This window comes from Gymnoscopelus microlampas (genome assembly GCF_963454915.1).
Source record: "Gymnoscopelus microlampas genome assembly, chromosome: 20".
In the NCBI taxonomy this organism is placed as follows: domain Eukaryota; kingdom Metazoa; phylum Chordata; class Actinopteri; order Myctophiformes; family Myctophidae; genus Gymnoscopelus; species Gymnoscopelus microlampas.
Genome location: NC_139957.1, coordinates 45,140,852 through 45,161,051, shown reverse-complemented (window position 1 = coordinate 45,161,051; position 20,200 = coordinate 45,140,852). Strand labels below are relative to the sequence as shown.

Sequence of the window (20,200 nt, the reverse complement as noted above, 5' to 3'; positions counted from 1 at the left end):
CTGCTTCAATAAGTACTGTACTCTGTGTACCGGAGTTCTGAACATAATGACACAATAACATGAGTCGTACACTGACTGCCTTATGGAAATTCATTCTGAGATGGTACTGGAGCTCTCTCTCTCTCTCGCTCATTCCCTCCCTCTCTCTCTCTCTCTCTCTAGAGAGCATTCATTCCTGTTTGGATATTCAGACACCAAATGTTGTGACGCACGCACACACACACACACACACACACACACACACACACACACACACACACACACACACACACACACACACACACACACACACACACACACACACACACACACACACACACACCGTGTATGCACATGTTCTGTGCTGTTTTAAATATTAGGGGTATGATTGTATGTGTCTGCTACTGTGGAGCAGTGTTGATTTTGACAGCAAGTTTTAGTCATAGTCTTTTGAATCAAATTCCATTTTGTTTTAGTCATCTGAAATGGTTTACTGTTAGTCTAGTTTTAGTCGACAAAATATCATAAGATTATAGTCGACTAAATCTGATTTAATCGACTAAAATGTGTTTTTGCGGTGCCTTGATGGCGTCGTAATGGCTGATTTTACACTTGGTTGCACTCTGAAAATAGCAGATCTACAAGCTCACAACGCGTCGCAGCGCGGCGCGTTGTGCGCTTGTAGATCTGCTGTTTTCAGAGCGCAACACCCAAGCGCAACCATGACTTGTCTTTTAGTTCTACTGGATCTCTTCTCCACTAGATCCCTCACTAACATTTTAGTCTAGTTTTTTATTTGTAGACGAAATTGTCAATATATTTAGTTTTAGTCATCATAGCTTAGTTTATATTTAGTTTTTATTTAGTTTTCATCCGTGAAACAAGGTAGTCGACGAACATTTTTCGTCACAGTTTTAGTTGACAAAATCAACACTGCTGTAGAAGAGGTTGTGTGTGAAGATAACGTGTGTGTGTGTGTGTGTGTGTGTGTGTGTGTGTGTGTGTGTGTGTGTGTGTGTGTGTGTGTGTGTGTGTGTGTGTGTGTGTGTGTGTGTGTGTGTGTGTGTGTGTGTGAGCAGGGTTTGATACAAAAAGAAAGAGGATGTAACATGTTTTTAACCACTTGAACACCCGTACTTCTTCATATAGCCTATAAGCTCACAACGCGTCTATGTTTGTGGCATTTTCTTTGTGATATTTTGTTGTTATTTGTCATACACAATAGTCAATCTACAAAAAAACATAAAATGTGGAGATAAGTGGTTTCTTCCCGACAGAAAGGACATTCCAGATATGCATGAGAGTGGCAACGGTATATGAAGCAATTATGTTTTGCGTTTAAAGTTTATTATATTCTGTATGTTTATTATAACTGTCCCTGTGTTGATCACACTCACACTCGCGTAGTTTGTTTCACTTTGTCAGCGTATGTGCCTCTGTGTTCGTACTAGTGTGTGTGTGTGTGTGTGTGTGTGTGTGTGTGTGTGAGAGTAGAATTTCAGTAATAGACCTTGTGAGGAACAAGGTTCCTCACAAGAAAAAAATATAGTTTTATGGTTTTGAAAAAAATATGTTTAGAGATACGTTTACAATTAGAAAAGGTTTCAGGTTGGGGTTAGGATTAGAAGTTAGGTTTAACTTCTAGAGAGCATTCATTCCCGTTTGGATATTCAGACACCAAATGTTGTGACACACACACACACACACACACACACACACACACACACACACACACACACACACACACACACCGTCCGTGTATGCACATGTTCTGTGCTGTTTTAAATATTAGGGGTATACTGTATGTGTCTGCTACTGTGGGAGAGGTTGTGTGTGGAGATAACGTACGTGTGTGTGTGTGTGTGTGTGTGTGTGTGTGTGTGTGTGTGTGTGTGTGTGTGTGTGTGTGTGTGTGTGTGTGTGTGTGTGTGTGTGTGTGTGTGTGTGTGTGTGTGTGTGTGTGTGTGTGTGTGTGTGCGCGCGCGCGTGTGCGCGGTGGAGGGGTCTGTGTGTGTGTGTGTGTGTGTGGGTGAGGGTGGGTAAGTGTGAGGTTGTGTGTGTGTGTGTGTGTGAGTGTGTTTGTTAGTGCATCCAGTTGTATCTGGTTTGGACCAATGACCGTAATGTAACCGTCCTCTCAAAATAACTAATAAAATCTATAGTAATGTGAGTAAATGTCCTTGACAGTAATGTGTGTGTGTGTGTGTGTGTGTGTGTGTGTGTGTGTGTGTGTGTGTGTGTGTGTGTGTGTGTGTGTGTGTGTGTGTGTGTGTGTGTGTGTGTGTGTGTGTGTCTGTCTCGACATGGGGTCCTTGAGGGGGTTCCAGGGAGTCCTCTGCAAAATCAGGAATAGTTCAAAACTTTTTTCCCCAGCTTTTCACAAATAGTCTATTTACACGCTCTCACAATGCGTCACACAGCTTGTAAGATCAGGATATTTTAGAAGAAATCTCGCCAAAATCGTCTCTTAATGTGGGTCCCTGGCACAAGATATACATTGTTTTTTAAACGGGGGTTCCGCGAGCCAAATCCATAATCAGTCTGGGTGTCCTTGACATGAAACAGTTTGTGGAGAAGCCACTGATCTCAGTGATATTAGTGGACGTGTGTTCTCTGGCCATCTGCAGTCACACCTGCTCCGAGCTGTAACCCTGTTAGACCGGGGAGAGAATCTGTGTCATTTTTAGATTTATTTGGCTATTCAAAAATAGCAGATCTACAAGCTCATCTTTGAATACATATATATATATATTTTTTTTTTAAGGCAAACATTTGTAACTCAAATCTTTGCTTCTGGGGGATTCTACAAATGTCTTCTAAAACCTACTTTTTTTTTTAAAAACACGTATGTTGCTATAATCAGTGGTTCTCAAACTTTTTTCATGTCAAGGACCCCCAAAATGATATGTATTTGGCCGCGGACCCCCATCTCAAAATATGTTTTTTTTCCAGGGACCCCCCAGAAGCTAAGATTTAAGTTACAAATGTTAGCTTTAAAAAAAAAAAGATATTTATTCAAAGATTTGTACAGATCCTCACGCTATTTACGAAAAATAGTTGATCTACACGCTTGTAGATCTGCTATTTTTGAATAGCAGAAGAAATCTAAAAAAGACACAGACGCGTGTCATCCGGGTGGTCTTAATGGGTTAAGGTAAGCTGAGGTAACACGTTATCTCCCCTCAGGGGGTGATTTGGTTCACAGCAGCAGTAAAACGTTATATGTTTGGCATCACTGACGCTCTACCGTCACAGGCTCCTCCTCTAGAGCAGTGGTTCTCAAACTTTTTCATGTCAAGGACCCCCAAATTGACACTTATTAGCCCGCGGACCCCCATTTGAAAAGATAAGCCAGGGACCCCCATAAGAGAAGATTTATACGGCTTTCTAGCAGTGATTCTCAACCATTTTAACGTCAAGGACCCCCAGTTTGACATGCATTAGGCGGCTACGGACCCCCATTTAATGGCATTTATACCTCTGGGACCCGAATTTATATTATAAAATCAATGTTAATTTAACTCTGAGAGTGTACAGAACCATAAGGGTCCATTTGGTTCCTATCCATCATTTAGCTGGGGACCCCCTGGAACCGCCTCAAGTACCCCTGGGGGTCCCCGTACCCCACTTTGAGAACCAATGCTCTAGAGCGCATTAATGAAGGGGTCTTTTTCAAGGTGTTCATGTGGGCCCTGAATCTACAGGAAAGGATGAGAAGAACCACTGATGGCATTATGTATACGTGCAATATACAAACAAAAGCATGTTTAATGGCTGTGCATGTGTGTGCACATGTATTTGTGTGTGTGTGTGTGTGTGTGTGTGTGTGTGTGTGTGTGTGTGTGTGTGTGTGTGTGTGTGTGTGTGTGTGTGTGTGTGTGTGTGTGTGTGTGTGTGTGTGTGTGTGTGTGTGTGTGTGTGTGTGTGTGTGTGTGTGTGTGTGTGTGTGAGTGAGAGAATGGCGGCACGGAGATGAGGTGCCGGTGAGGCGGCCGGAGGTGAGCGTTGTGCTGTTTCTCAGCGACCACACCCGTTTGTAACTACCACTGTTAACCCATTCAATCCGGGAACGCATCTCTGTCATTTTAAAAGTCTTTGGCTATTCAAACATAGCAGATAATACAAGCTCATAGTGTGGTACCGAGTGCTGCACAATGAGCTTGTAGATCTGCTATTTTTTTAGAAAATGTGTGAAAATCTTTTAATATATATAGTTTTTAAAGCAAATATTTGTAAAACAAATTGTTCCCGGGACCTTCCCTTTAAAAGCTATATACTGAAATATTTGTACAAATGTTCAAGATTTTTCAACAATAGCGGCTATGAGCTTGTAGATCTTCTATGGGTAAATCATATGGATAAAGTGGTTACATGGATGCGTGTCCCGTTTGAAGGGGTAATAGTATAGGTGCATATTTGAGATGCATTTGCAACCCCTGTGGCTGTGTGCTTCATCACCATCACCAAGCTTGCATTCAAGAAGGCTCTGCTTGAGGCATGAGCTCGGCTCTAGGCTCTCCCTAGGCTGGCAGAGGGAGCGTAGCGCCCAGGATTACATAGGCAATTGGCACTGGGTGAAAAAATGGTTTACACAAATCGTGGGATAAAAAAGGCCCTGCTTGCGAACTTCGCAACGTTCTGCACGGCAACTCGCTCGCTTTAGCTTGCTCGCTGGTGCCTCTCGTGGCTCAAGTTTGCTTGAGACGCCGTGCAAAACTATACTTTATACAAAACACCTACTGAGCCCCGCCGGTGGGTCAGTATCTCACCTACTTAGACCAATCAATAGTCTGACTAAACCATAGACTGTATAAAAAGAATGGACAAACGTGGCGCCATCTTTCAATATCGCGTCTTATCCTGCAGAATGCCACCAGACCATTATTGGTTGGGTAGCTTGTCAATCAAGAGCGGGGGGGCGGGGAATGAATGCTATTGGTTGTGTAGCTTGTCAATCAAATCATCCCGCCCCTCCAAGGGAATAACCTACTTTATCGTCAGTTTTAAATTAAATGGGACCATAGTTTACCAAAATGCCTATTATGATGATTGAAAGGAGACTTTAAACTAGCGACTGGAAGCATATAGTATTTATGACAATTTGTATTAAGTTAAAGGTAGGGTAAGTGATTTTCTTTGGTTAAAATAAGTGTTTCATAGCTCTATCTTCTGATAGTACTCATTGCTATAGAGTGTTTGTTCAGTAAAAGGTGTCTCCTTGTCTCTCCAGCTCTTTATAAAACAGAAAATGCATTTTCGTTTCAGTTTCAGTTTAATTTCCAATTTTATCCAATCAGGATAGAGAACTCGATCAGGATATAGATTAAACATGTTAAATTGGAAGTGATGACACTAAGAAATGAGCAGGCAAAATTGGAACTGGAACACTATAAAAATGAAGCTTAAAAATGGGTACTTTCTCCTGATTGGCTGAGATTTTGACACCTGCCGGAAAATGTATTTTCTGTTTATTAAAGAGCTGGAGAGACGGGGAGACATCTGTTACTGAACAAACACTCTATAGCAATGATTACTATCAGAATATAGTATTTTAACCTTTTAACAAAATACTTTTTGTTTTAACCAAAAAACATCACTTACCCTACCTTTAAGAAAATATAGTCTAAAGTTTGTCAAAAACCCATCCGCTTGCCTTTCTTTCTTTCTGACACCAGCAGGGGTAAAACAGCGAGACTATACAGGCCGTTCATATGAACTGTCTCTTCCGTTTTCAGTACTTTTACTTCTACTCCACTACATCTCAGAAGCAAATATTGTACTCTTACTCCACTACAATTATTTGAAAACTTTAGTTACTAGTTACTTTTCAGATAAATGATTACATTATAAAACATTTGAGTACTTTTTCCACCACTGACCGGGGCGGCAGTGGCACTGGCAAGTTTGTTTCCTCTGGTGGTCCCAGCCTGGGACCACCTGCCCGCCCGCGGAGCGGACTGGTTGTTAGAGTTTTTTTTTTTCCCACAACTCAGGATGTCCAGAAAACGAGGCAGGAGGGCTGGCAGAGCGTTGTGCCGTCTCTGCTCTGATTGGGCAGCCGCCATGTATGGCGGGAGACGCTGCTGCTTGTGCCCCCACGGAGGGCTGGGTGACATGCTGGTTGTGTCATGAGGACATACAGTTTGTGGATGTATAACCTTGCTGCACCTGTGTTATTTGTGCCCTCGTATGCAATTTCTCTTGTGTGGACATAAATACGGTGTGTGTGTGTGTGTGTGTGTGTGTGTGTGTGTGTGTGTGTGTGTGTGTGTGTGTGTGTGTGTGTGTGTGTGTGTGTGTGTGTGTGTGTGCGCGCACACGCTATAATGTGTCCATGTCCTTGACGCAGTTAGACAGAGATGAGAGTTATTTGGCCAGAGATGATAGCTTTTGATGACACAGTTGTATGTGTGTGTGTGTGTGTGTGTGTGTGTGTGTGTGTGTGTGTGTGTGTGTGTGTGTGTGTGTGTGTGTGTGTGTGTGTGTGTGTGTGTGTGTGTGTGTGTGTGTGTGTGTGTGTGTGTGTGTGTGTGTGTGTGTGTGTGTGTGTGTGTGTGTGTGTGCGTGCGTGTGTGTGTGCGTGCGTGTGTGCACTGTATCCTGGAGGACAATTACACGGTGTAAAGATTGTCTCTCTCTCTCTCTCTCGCCCCCTCTCTCTCTCTCTCTCTCTCTCTCTCTCTCTCTCTCTCTCTCTCTCTCTCTCTCTCTCTCTCTCTCTCTCTCTCTCTCTCTCTCTCTCTCTCTCTCTCTCTCTGGCTCTCTGTGTCTGCTTGAGATGTAAATACCTCAGCAGACCCTAAATTAGAAAGTAAATTGACTTCCAGAAGCAGCAGCAGCAGCATGGCATGGGGGGGCCGTAAGCAGCATCCACCGTCTCTCTGCACGCAGCAGCTACTCTCCCAAATGTCTATTTTTAAACTGCACCTTGTTTTCCATAAGCGTTGGTGGAAAAAAAAACCTGCCTGGTGCTTGTTGTGATGCTGGTGCAACACAACACAACAAGCACCACGTCGTCTCTGTCCAGTGGAAACCTCATACGTCCAAAAACTGTTGCATTTCAGGATTCAATAGTGGCAAAAGTAGCAGATCTACAAGCTCGAAACGCGAGCTTGTAGATCTGCTACTTTTGATGCTTTTGTGTGGCGCTGTAGTGTGATGGAGTAGGGCGTTAATTTAAGAAAAAACACTAAATGTTTTTGATTTAATATTTCTATTAGACAAAAATGTAAAACAGCACAGTTACGTTTAAAATACTTTGTCTAAAAGGTCCGTTCAAAAAAGTCCTTGCGGTCTATATAGTCATATATAGTGGCACCAAACAGTTCAAATATCAATACAAAAATATGTAAAACAATTATGGAGATAAGAGGTTTATGCCCAACCGCAACGATATGTATAAATACCATCTCACAGGCTCACCATTCACAACGTATACACGTTTATATTTAACATTCTGCATGGCTGGTAGTTGCATATCGAGATTATCGTAGAGTGTCATAATCGTATCCTTCACTGAAGAGTGGAAATTAAACTTGTATCTCCATATTTACTTATTTATTATTATTGATCAACGCTATTGGTCACATTTCTATGATTGATTGATTGAATACTTTATTAGTCAGAATACATTTCAACGGCACATTGGGTACAGTCAGATATTAAATCAGCTCTATGTAACTTTACTGTTCTACCCCGGTTTGAACCCGGTTTCCTTTGCAATTGGTGACGTTTTTACCATTGAGCAAATAGAGGCTGCCTGCTTGCACATGGGATACTCTGGGATACAGATTATATAAGTTATATTGTATAGTACGGAGGACTTGTTTCCATTGTGGTCCTATGCATTCAATTAATCTACATAGCATAAAACATATAACATATGTACAAATATGTACACAATGCGTCGCATCGTGACGCATTGTGAGCTTGTAGATATGCTATTTTCAAATGGCCGAGCTATATATATAGGGCTGAATTGGTTAATGTATGTTTTGTGATATAATAATAATAATGACTTTGTGACTGTTTAAATTCAGGTCTGAGTCCATGACTACACCAAGGGTTGTTGACCTGCCTAGAGGCTTTGACATTACCGATTGAAGCTTGGCGGCACTGACTTTATTTGGTCTTGGCTGTTAAATGTGTGTCTTAATTGTCAAATGAAGGTATAATGGCCCTCATTTATCAACGCGGTGCAGCCCGAATAATGAGCGTACGGCGAGATCACCGCACCTTTCGGCATTTATCAATATATCCTGACGTGGGCTTCATCCTACTTTATGCTGAGATCTCACGTCTGGTCGAGACCAGTTGTTGAAGTTGGCTGCGCCCGTTTATTCCATTCTAGACCTGCGGAGCAGCATTGTCTGACGGTCTGACAGGCATCTGGACACATATATCCACTCCAAAATGTATATCTACACTAATAAATAATCCCTGTGAAAATATAACATTTTATAAAGTAATTTAAACAAACTGCTTTAACAGTCATTCGGTTGCATTGGCTATTTTCAAAATATACAGCGCTTCATGCGAGCGCGTTTTCGGGACTCCCGACGATCATTTCATGGTCTACAAACTTACAGTAGCTTATGTTATGGCGTTATGTCATAGAGAGTTATGAAGACTACAACCTGGCTGGGTTAAGGATATAAACCCGACGCTCCAATCTCTTATTAACGTGGCGGCACGGAATCACTGCAGCCTGGCCGAGTCTGACTGCTTTATTTTAGTGTAACTTGAACGCGCACTGCTCGGTATGGGGTAAATAAATTAATATACAAACGTATTCCATTCATGGCGATGTGATTGTTATCATAATATGTCATTCATATAGGCTACAAGCCTAAGTGACAAAGATACCGCTGCGGATTACATGAAAAACACAGGCGGGCGCGTGTGTGTGAGTGTGTGAGAGAGAGAGAGTGGCGTGTGCGTGTGTGTGTGTGTGTGGCGAGGCGATTGGGGGAAGCTATTTCTTATTGGCTTTTATGTCTTTGGTCGTATTCTGGTTCGTCTTCATGTCGTAAAATCGGGGCGTTTTGAGAATATTTAAGGGCGTGTTATTTAAATGACGCTCGTTTTCACACGTGAGATTTATCAAAGCCCCGACCTGATGTACGCTCGGATCAGCTGTTCAGGATCCTTTGATAAATGTGACTTCGACGTTGGTGCACGGCCGAATATATGGAAAAATATACGCCGGTTTATACGCTGCGTTGATAAATGAGGGCCACTGTCTTTTGTACAGCATAGCATTTAGTATATCTTCAATGTTCATGCTATTTTTGTAAATCATGTTCAAAATGGACAAAGAATGAAAGGGGAAAAAGAAAATGAGAGCATGGCATGGCCTCCCTGTCCAGTCAGACACATGGAACAAACTCCGGGACTCTCTGAAACTGGATCAATTGGTCTCTATAGAGACATTTAGGGAACTACTTCAGGATGCATTACATAAGGACTGCACCTGCTCTGTGAAGCCCTTATGTGTCTGCATCATGAAGTTTTTTGTTTTATATTGCACTTAATTTAAAATTGTAGTTTTTTTGTATATGTTGTGATCATGTTGTCCTTGAAAAAGAGAGCTCTCAATGGTCTTCCCTGAATGAGTAAATAAAGGTCAATACAAAAATAAAAAAATCTGTATCTATCAATAGCAAGCAGTTCAGGAACAACGTATGACTCCAAATCTGGGCAAAGGTTCTGCCCGATCCGAGCCCCATCGACTTCCATTATAGAATGAAAGTTTTAGTATTTAAAAAAAAGTGTGTCCATAGACTGGCAGTGTGCACAAAACCTGTGGCGTTGTCAAATACAAAACGCCATGGTGTCCCGCCGCCCCGTGTTTAACTTCATTAGGCCGTAACCTAACCCAGAGTTTAACTTCATTGGCGTCTCGTCCAGCGAGAAGAATGTGGATGAGCTCTGGTCGCCAGGTCCCCACGTTGGTTCCTGTCACCTAACCGGGAGGAGGAGGAGCCTGTGGCGTACTCAGCGCTATTGGACGACGGAGTGAAAGCCGCCGGGCTGGTGGTGCTGCTGCTGCTGGTGGCGGGTTTGAGTTTGAAGACGGAGATGTGGAGGTGAGTGGCGATCTGGTCGCAGACGCTGACGCTGTAGCGCACCAGGTCAAAGACGGACAGCAAGAGCGCCACCCACAGGACCAGGTACTCGTCTATGAAGCTGTTGAAGTACTGGTTGAGGAACAGCAGCCCGGGGCCCAGGAACGCAGAGTCGGCGAGATGCATCTCGCTCTTGGTGATGTGAGCCACCATCAGCTTGTTGGTGATCTTGGCCGACACGAAGCCGAAGGCCAGGACGTAGAGGCAGGGGTGCTTCTCGAACAGCTGCACCGTCGACTTCTTGTAGATCATGAAGGCCAGGCTGATGACGGTGCCGATGTGGAACAGCGGTCCCACCACGCTGCTCCCGGCGATGGTGGACCTGTTCTTCCCCACGCCGCCCGCGAAGATGACCCGGAAGTAGCCGGAGCAGGAGAAGACGGCCCCCGCCACGGTGAACAGGGCCGGCGCCATCTTGGCCGGGACGTCGAACGCGGGGTGGATGGCACGCTGCCAGAACGCCGTGCCTCCGAAGGCGGCCAGCAGGTGCATGGCGATGATGAACATCTGCACCTCGGTCACGTCGACGATGCCGCAGCGCAGCGTGCCCAGCACGTACGTCTGCCAGTGGGCGCAGTAGAACATGAACATGGCGGCGAAGCAGCAGAAGAACATCCAGTCGGGGTGGGTGCCCAGCTGCGTGGAGACGCACGTGCCCAGCACCACGAACACCGTGGAGAGCGAGTCGCAGCCGTGGTCGAAGAGCTCGCCCAGCGGCGTGCTGCTGTTGGTCCGCCGCGCCTGCTTGCCGTCTATGGCGTCCAGCGACTGGTAGAGGAAGATGCCCACGGCGCACGTCAGGTACACCCAGAGCGGCGCCTGCTCGGTGGCCGTGGGGCAGTGGAAGACCAGCACCAGGGTGGTGATCACGTTGATGGCCAGGCCCACGATGGTGATGAGGTTGGGGGCGATCCAGGTGGGCAGGTGGCGCAGCAGCCACTCCCAGAAGTGCGTCATGACGGGGTCCAGGAGGGAGCGCCCGGCGCTCTTGTACGTGTGCTCCTCCAGCCGCTTGAGCTGGTGGAGGGAGAGTGGATGAGACGGCATCGTGGACCCAGTTTGTGCTTTTTGGTCGGGACCGGACTGCGCAGGTCCAGACACAGCTTGAGACACCTAGTAATCCCCCTGTCTATCTGTTTTCCGGTTGTGGTTGTATAGGACGGTGGTGATGATGGGATGCTGTTAAGGACGAGGTTTCTTTATCCCCCAATTGGACTTAATCTCTCAGACGGACCAGGAAGCTGATGAACACTACTGACTGACACGCTTGGCCGACGCAGCTTTTTGATTGGAGCAGGTCATGACGTCATATTGATGACATCAGTGAGGAACTACCATATACGGTTAGCACTTGATCGGTGGTTTTGGTGGATTAGGGGGTCTGATTTGGGATTCACAAACCTACCCCCCCCCCCCCCAACCACCACCTCCATCACCGCAGCTTGATAGATTTAGGCATAACGTTAAAATGGTCTTTGTTCAGGCACTAGGTTAGAGATGGTTAGGTTTAGGTATGGTCTTTAACCAGATCATCTCTGTCGGGTGGAAACCGCATTATGTCCAAATAAAGTTACTTTTCAGGATTCAAATAAAAAAAATTGCAGATCTACAAGCTCAAAACGCGGCGCGAAGTGACGCGTTTTGATCTGGATCTGCTACTTTTGATGTGGATCTGCTACTTTTAATGCTTTTGTGTGACACACTGAAGTGTGATCATGGATAGGGTATTAATTGACGAAAAAACACAAGAGGTTATAATATGGATAATAAGAGGTTTCTGCCCGACAGAGACGATATACCATTTGGTTAAAAGGTCTGTGTTACGGTGTGGAACCTTTGGTATGGATGAGGATCTGGATGAGGATCTGGGAGGTGCAGTTAGCCAGGAGTTTGTAATAATAATACAAAAATATGACACCAATCCTCCTTCAGAGCTTATAGGTAACGATTCAAGGCCCACGGCCTCATTTACTTATTTTGTCTCCTGGGTGTTAGAGGAATATTTATTTGATCTAATTTCATTTCATTTTATTTCACCGTCCCCTGGCCCCCCATGATAAAAAGGGTAATTGAAAAAACACGACCCCCTCAAGCATTAGGAGGACAATATCAGTCACCAGAACAGGACGTGTGTTTTAAATGAGTCTTTGTCTTTGTTTTAAAATGGTTTGTTACAACAGGTTTTATACAGGAAGGGGCGTGTCTGATGAAATCAAATATCTAAATACTGAATCAAGGTTGTTACGTGTTTTTTGACAGTTTAACAATGACTTCCCGATTCTGTTTTTTAAATGTTCTGAATCTGAGGTAAAACCATGCAGTGCACTCAAAATATCAAACAATCAAAAAGTACATGGATGTCTGACAGGAGATGCAGCCCCACCTATAACTAAAAGCACTACATCTTAAGAGCACGGAAATATGACAAAAATATCATGACATAAAGGACGGCTTCACCCATTTTAACCGATCTTCATAAAATTGGTCATCACTAACGCTCACTTTGTATTCTCACTCACTTGCCTCAGACGAGGGCTGTGGACAATTTAGAAACCCACCTACCAGTGATGTCATCAATTAGGAATCAAAGACAATATATAAACTACAGACTTTCTCTTCCTGGACAGTTAGCATGCCAAAATAGTAGCCATTGTTGTCGCATGTCAAAAAAATACAATTACAAACTTGTTTGAAATGACCAAACCTGCCTACCGATGATGTCACTGGTAGGCTTTCTGAACTATCCACAGCCCTGAAAGTGGTGCCATATTATCATACGCATTAGTGAGGACCAATTATACGACGTATAAAGTGGTTCTTTAACAGTAAAAGCTAAAAAAAAGTGTCCCTTTTCATCGAAAGAAAATGGATTCCTTCTTATGTCCTTAGACCTTCAGCTCTGTTGCAGCAAGCCAGTCCAGTGTGTCATTGTCTAGGTCAATTAGGCCACGATCACCATTAGGTGGCCGGTATTTGGGGCAGCTGGTCATCACGTGTTCCACAGTCTGTAGTGGATCCCCACATTCGCAGTGGGCATTGTCTGTGAGACCCCACTTCTGCATTGATGCACCGAAACGTCCCACACCTGTGCTCAGGTGATTGAGGGTTGTCCACTCCTTACGTGGGAGGTGCTGGGCAGGAACATCTGTTGGGTCCTCGATGTATTTTTGAAGCTTGGATGGTTCTGCTGCCTTCTACTGGTCCCTCCATCTTGCCTTCACCCAGGAAGCCTTGGAGGTGTCCGCTGGTGTGTGGAGCAGATCCTGGGCATATGTGGCAAAGGGCCGCCGGGACTTGAGGCGTGCGCACTGTGGTGTCTCCGTGACGACCTTGTGGAGGGGGTGGGATTCACTCATCTGTACCTTCCGAACGAGGGCCAGCGTGGTGGCCTCTTGTCTGACCTCTGCTGGAGCGAGGACAGGCAGTTGGTTTGTTGGAGTGGCTCGTAGACATCCGGAGACGGTCCGTAGGGCGGTGTTGAGTGCAGCATCCAGCTTCTTCACATGAGGGCTACGGCTCCAGACTGGGGCACAGTACTAAGCGGTGGGGAACACAAGATCATCTTCAACCATGATGTTGATTTCACGGTTTGCTTCCTTGTTGTAGAGGTGGAACATTGTTGATACGGTCTTCTCAACACTGAGCTTGAGGCGCCAGTTCTTCAGGTATTAAGACAGAATGTCCTCAGAGAGGCCCTCCTCTACTGCTTCCCAGGATGGCCAGGTCGTCTGTGTAAGGGGACCACTAGAGGTCCAGAAGGGCCCTTGCGGGTCTGTAACTCTGAGAGTACAAACGGGTCCTTGGAATTAGAAAACTTGTGGTGTGTCTCGGGTCCTTAAATTGAATTCCCTTATAGGGGCAGGATCATCACAAGTCATGCTGTTCAGCTTGGGAATTATTCCTGGAAAGAAGCACTTTGGTTTCCTGCGTCCTACCTCCTCAGTGATGCTTCCTAACCCTATTTCCTATGTCCTTCGAGCAGGCATAAGAGACTTGACACAAGTAGCAAAATGGCTGACCAACTTCAACTTCCTGTAGGAGTTAGGATGTAGGAAATAGGACAGATCAGAATAAGGACCTAAGGAAGCACCCTTGGTGAACCACTTGACTTAGGAGATGATGCAGCCTGTATCTTTCTGAGGCTTCAAGTCTGGCTCTTTCACGGGCTTCACCTCTTCCTCCTCTTGTTTGGGTGCGTTTTTGCCGCCCTTGTCGGGTTTGGCCCTCTTGCTGAGGTCGAAGGCGGCGTAGACCTCGGGCGTGCACAGGTCGCTGAGACCCGGCAGCTCGAAGGCGACGTGCTCGGCCAGGCCATAGCTGGCCTTCAACTCCAGCCGCGGCTCCTCCGCCGGGACCTTGTGGAAGTAGATGAAGTCGTTCTCGCGCTGGCTTTTCGCCAAGGTGTTCTCGATGAGCCGTCCCAGCTTGAGGAAGAAGAGCTGCTCCGAGGGTTTGGCCGTGCTACCCGGGCCTCTCGTCTTCCGGTAGTCCTTGCACAGGGCCTCTGCGCGGGAGTAGGACTGCGCCGCCTTTTGGAGAGATCTGATCGATTCCCCGCACTTGTCGCCGGCCAGCAGAGTCTGTGCGTGGTAGCAGAAGGCGTAGGCCACGTAGAAGTGCTGCTTCAGTTGAAGGTACTTCCTCCACTTGCCACTGCACTCTGGCTCCAAGGAGCTCAGCGTACGGTCGGCTTTCTGGTAGAGGTTGGCCGTCTCCAATGACAGCGCGGCGACCAGCTTGGCCTCGTGCTTCAGCTCGATGGCTCTGGCGATCGTCACCTCCTGCGCCTCCGCTTGGCACTGGATCGCGTAGGTGTCGAGGACCCGCGGCTCCAGGTCTCGGCCCTTCTCGGCCGTGGTGATCAGACGGGGGACCTGGACCTCCCCGAGGTGTTTGAAGATGCCGGCAGCCACCCTCAGGCTGCGGTGGACGTCTTTAGCTTCCGCCTCCGTGACGTTCTCCTTCCCGGCTAGCCGCGACGCAGACTTGGTGTACCACAGCGCCACGTTGAAGGCCATGGAGGCCTGCTCGAACACGGCGTCCCGCTGAGCGCCGGCGGCGTTCCCTTGCAACGTGTCCGTCCACGTGAACTTCTGAACGAACCTCATCTTGTTCTCCCGCGTGGTTCCGTCCAGAGAGTCGACGAAGCCCCGCAAGAGGGAGAAGTAGGCGTCCGCGGCACTCTCTATGAGCGCCGGGGTGCAGGTGACGTCGGTGAGCATCTCCAGGAGATGCAATCTGGATGTCCTCAGGTCGTTGCAGATCCTGCTGGCAGCGTGGCTCGAGGCCACTCCGTAGAGGTTGAAGGAAACCTGCGCTGTGGCCTTCAGCGGGTTTCTGTGAAACCAGTGTGCCATCCTTGGCCCGTGGCTTTTTTTATATGAAGACACAGTTGAAAGGGACTTACAACAACAACAATGCTGTGGGGGTTGTTTAAACAGTCCTTTGGAAAGATGATCCCACCTTGGCGATGTTAAAACCCGTCATCTGGGTTAGACATGGTTACTCGATACGTCCAAGTGAGTCCAGGTTGTTATGGTTATAACACTGTTGACATCAGTGTGACATCATGACTCCATGTATGGTCACAGCTGACACGGAGCTCCATATTTGGGCATTGACTGACTTGATCGTGACCTCATCCAGGATGCTGTGCGACACTGGTTCTCGACATCTGGTCTGAGGACCGCCATGGGGTCCAAATGGACGATCATGGGTCTGGACCTCAGAGTGTATACCCTTGACCCGTGCAGGTCCATTTGGTTCTGCTTGTACTTTCTCAGAGTTAAATAAACACTGAGGATTTTACAGTGTAGATTGAGGTTGTATGTTATGTTTTTAGCGGTGCCAACCGCTCTATATCTGACTTTGTCTGTGTGTCCGTGTGTCCGGGTGTCCGTGTGTCCGTGTGTCCGTGTGTCTGTCCGGACACACCCGGACATTCTTATTGGCTGGGCTATAAACAAATATTGATGACAACATCAATACGGGGCTCATCAAAGGCACCGCTTCCTTCACACAGGGTGTGATTTTTTTTTTTAGTTTTTCATTTAATGGACCCCAAGTTTGATATGCATTAGACCATGGAACCCCATTTGATACAGTACCATCACATTATGCCTGGGACCCCAATTGACACTGTAAACGGAACCATTTGGTTCCATTAGTGCACTCTCCCAGTTACAGACCCGCAAGGGTCCGTTTGGACCGCAGGTGGTCCCCGTGAACCAGATGTTGAGACACGAGTGTTGTAGGAGAACTACAAAGCCTGTTGCTAGAACTGCAACACAAAACAAAACATCTCCAGCAGATTAAATTAGATTAGATTCAGTAGATTAAGACCATTAAGACCTGGAACGCATCTATGTCACTTTAGATTTCTTTTGCTATTCAAAAATAGCAGATCTACAAGCTCATAGCGTGTCACCGAGTGCCGCGCTATGAGCTTGTAGATCTGCTATTTTTGAAAAATCTTTTACTTGTAACAGAGTATTATTATAGTGCAGTATTGGTACTTTTACTTAAGTAAAATAATTTGAGTACTTTTTCCACCACTGACCCCGGGCACGCAATACAGATCTAGGTAAATTAGCTTATGGCTATTTATAGGCACTGTTTGTGTATTGTGCTATTGTCTCTGTGTCAAAGAAACACAACAATAGACATAAACAGAGACCATGGTCTCAGCAGCACAGAGGAGCTGGGCTGCTGGTGTGGAAATCAATTAACAACACGAAACAATAGAATTACCAAAGTGTTCATCCCCTGGGTCGCCCAAGTCATTTCTCTATGGAGAATAACATTAGGTCATCTTAGACAGTGTGGTGTAAAGTAACTAAGTACATTTACTGTACTCAAGTACTGCACTCAAGTACAATTTTGAGGTATTTTTATTTTACTGGAGTATTTCCAGTTTTCAGTACATTTACTTCTAGTCCACAATCTCAGAGGCGAATATTGTACTTTTACTTTTTGATCATTATTACCAAACATAAATGAATCACTTCAGCCCTATATTTCAGCTATTTGAAAATGGCAGCTTTTTGGCAGATCTTTTAGACGAGAATGCACTTAATGCTTCTGGTGATTAGTAGTTTCGTTCCCTACCTATGTTGAATGCACTTATTGTAAGTCGCTTTGGATAAAAGCGTCTGCTAAATGACTGTAATGTAATGTAATCTACATGCTCACAATGCGTCACATCGCAACGCATTTTGAGCTTGTAGATTGGCTATTTTTCAAAAGATTTGTATACACTTGAAAACTTGTGAAATGGGACATTCTGCATAATGAGTACTTTCTACTTTTGGTACTTTTAAGTACATTTTGATGCCAATACTTTTTTATTTTACTCAAGTAAACGTTCAATTCCAGACTTTTACTTGTAACAAAGAATTTCCACATTGCAGTATTGATACTTTTACTTAAGTGAAAAATGTGAGTACTTTTTCCACCACTGATCTTAGAATCCTCTCAAGCACCGCGTTTCGAGTTTGCAGATCTGAAACTTCTGATGCTTTTGTGTAAGAGTGTTAACACATCGGGTGCCAGCATTTTTTCATAACAACTTACGTTGGGTGCCAGCATTCTCCCCATTGACTGCGCTTTACTTTTTAAAGCTTTAGACTCCGTACCGAGCAAATCCACGTAAAAAAAAGCATCCATTCATGTTGAGCGATGACCCTGGCTACATCCTGGAACCATAACATTTCATTCGCGAGTCACAACGGGGGGGATCGCGCATCACGCATGACCGGTTTTCACCACCGGAAACGGATTCGGAGATATAGGCGTTTTAAAGAAGGAAATAGACAGGAAGCGGATGGAAGCCATGTTTTTGTTTCCGATGATCTATCTGGCCCTTCCTTCTCAAGATCACAATGGGAGCTCCCAGAGCTGCTCTAGCCCCGCCCGTGCGGAGAAAAACGAAAAAAACTAAAAGACTGAAATCACGGTTCAGACCGTGAACGGCACCAGATGTGTTAAGTAGGGCGTTAATTTATGAACACTAAAAGTTAAAATATTGGGATAAGAGGTTTCTGCCCGACAGCAACTAAAACAAAGGTTAAACGACAACAAAACCAGCCTTGATAGAGAGAGGGGAGTGTGGGAGGGGGGGCGGGACAGAGGGGGGGGAAGGTGAGGACTCGAGGAGGTAATCAGTGCAGATGGGTGAAGAGATTGCACAAGGGAGGGCCATGCGGAGTGTGTGTGTGTGTGTGTGTGTGTGTGTGTGTGTGTGTGTGTGTGTGTGTGTGTGTGTGTGTGTGTGTGTGTGTGTGTGTGTGTGTGTGTGTGTGTGTGTGTGTGTGTGTGTGACAGGAAGAGCAGGGAAGGGGAGATTGAATCAGGGACACGGTACAAAGGGTGTCGTACACACATGGAAACAATGGTTCTTAAATGGTTGTTTAAAAGGCTATGGTTCCACGAACCACCGATGCTTCTTTGAGACGCCTCTAACCACTTAAACCCTACAGCATCCCAATTTTGGGCATGAGTTAATAGGCAAACAGTTGCCGAAAATAGCAGATCTACAAGCGAGTGCCGCACTATGAGCTTGTAGATCTGCTATTTTTTTGTAAAATATTTTTTTAGATTATTTTCAAAAAACTGTTCTAAAAGGATTTCGAAAACATTTTTTTAAGAATGGCCTCAGGTCTTAATGGGTTAAGGGTTCATTATATAACTGCTTCTTCTTCTTTTGGCTAACTCCCATCGGGGTCCTGGGTGACTCCTGCTACCTGCATGTGGTCTTTCACCTCACCCAAGGGTTCTTTATAGAACAATTACAATAAATGGTTATTTAAATAACCTTCTTTTTGGAACCAAAAAAAATGGTTCTCCCCATGGCATCACTCTGAAGCAGTGGTTCTCAGAGGTGGCTCCATGCAGGGACCCTCAGGGGCCATTGAGGGGGTTCCAAACGGACCCTTGGCATGTCTGCATCTCTGAGAGTGTACACATGGGTGCAAATGGCGTAAGGGTCCATGTGGAGGGATCTTGAAATGTAAATGTTTCAGGTTGCAGTCGGCACCCTTTATTTTCCTGTGCGATGGGGGGGGGGGGGGGGGGTAGGAGGGAGGAAGGAGGGAGATTGAATCAGAGACAAGGCTCAAAGGCTGCAGAATAGTAATAGTGAAGGAAGATAAGTAGATGGTGAGATAGAGGGAGAAAGGGAGGGAGGGAGAGAGAGGGGGCAAAATGCTGGGGATGGAGAGATGAAGGGGAAAGAGGAGGAACTAGAAAAAAGTGTTCCTCGGAGCACAGGTCTCCGCCAGGTCAGGTAGGTTATTGTGGCCTCCTGATGGCGCTATAATAGACCAATGTGACTAGGTTGCCATTTCTTCTTAGGCCTTTCACGGCAATCATACACTGCATTCATGATTTGAGGCATTTTGTTCAAAACGGCAAGCCAACCCTAGCCAATGAGGATGGAATCTGGGAAATGGGACAGACCCGGGTTGATCACATGACTATAGAGACACTGTGTACCGATTTGCATGACGTTTTGGATACAATCTGTAGGAGTAATCAAATCAAAAGTTTTGTACAAATCGGCCTCCTGGTGGCGCTATAACAGGCCCATGTGAAAGATTTGGGCCAGAGGTTCTGAATTGGCATCCAGGGAGTGTGTGTGTGCACAGTTTCGCAGCGACCGGGCCAACGGTGCCGGAGATTAGCTGCTCACAGACAGACGGACACAGGGGCTAAAACAATATCTCTCGCCATGCCTTTCGGCGAGAGAGAGAGAGAGAGAGAGAGAGAGAGAGAGAGAGAGAGAGAGAGAGAGAGAGAGAGAGAGAGAGAGAGAGAGAGAGAGAGAGAGAGAGAGAGAGAGAGAGAGAGAGAGAGAGAGAGAGAGAGAGAGAGAGAGAGAGAGAGAGAGAGAGAGAGAGAGAGAGAGAGAGAGAGAGAGAGAGAGAGAGAGAGAGATGGCAGCTAACGGGGTGGAGAACAGGGATGCAAAGGTCTGAGCACATGCAGAACGGAGGGGGGGGGGGTGTCACCGGAGATACAGAGAGAGAGGGGGGGGGGGGGGGGTCACCGGAGATACAGAGAGAGAGAGAGAGGGGGGGGGGGGGGGGGTCACTGCA

The 20,200-nt window shown here is 45.9% G+C and overlaps 3 protein-coding genes across 3 annotated transcripts in view; all 3 read right to left on the bottom strand.

The window, feature by feature from the left end:
• LOC311036847 (CD209 antigen-like protein D) overlaps positions 1-20,200 on the bottom strand; it is a 580,951-nt gene that overhangs the window by 34,750 nt on the left and 526,001 nt on the right. The window lies entirely within an intron of this gene.
• Positions 9,870-11,153, bottom strand: LOC311036918 (choline/ethanolaminephosphotransferase 1-like; the record flags this gene model as incomplete). The annotated part of the gene is made up of 1 exon (XM_084045928.1): positions 9,870-11,153. The coding sequence occupies one exon, from the start codon at positions 11,151-11,153 to the stop codon at positions 9,870-9,872; it is 1,284 nt and encodes a 427-aa protein (XP_083902054.1).
• Positions 14,216-15,463, bottom strand: LOC311035748 (BRO1 domain-containing protein BROX-like; the record flags this gene model as incomplete). Its single annotated transcript, XM_084044152.1, has 1 exon — positions 14,216-15,463. The coding sequence occupies one exon, from the start codon at positions 15,461-15,463 to the stop codon at positions 14,216-14,218; it is 1,248 nt and encodes a 415-aa protein (XP_083900278.1).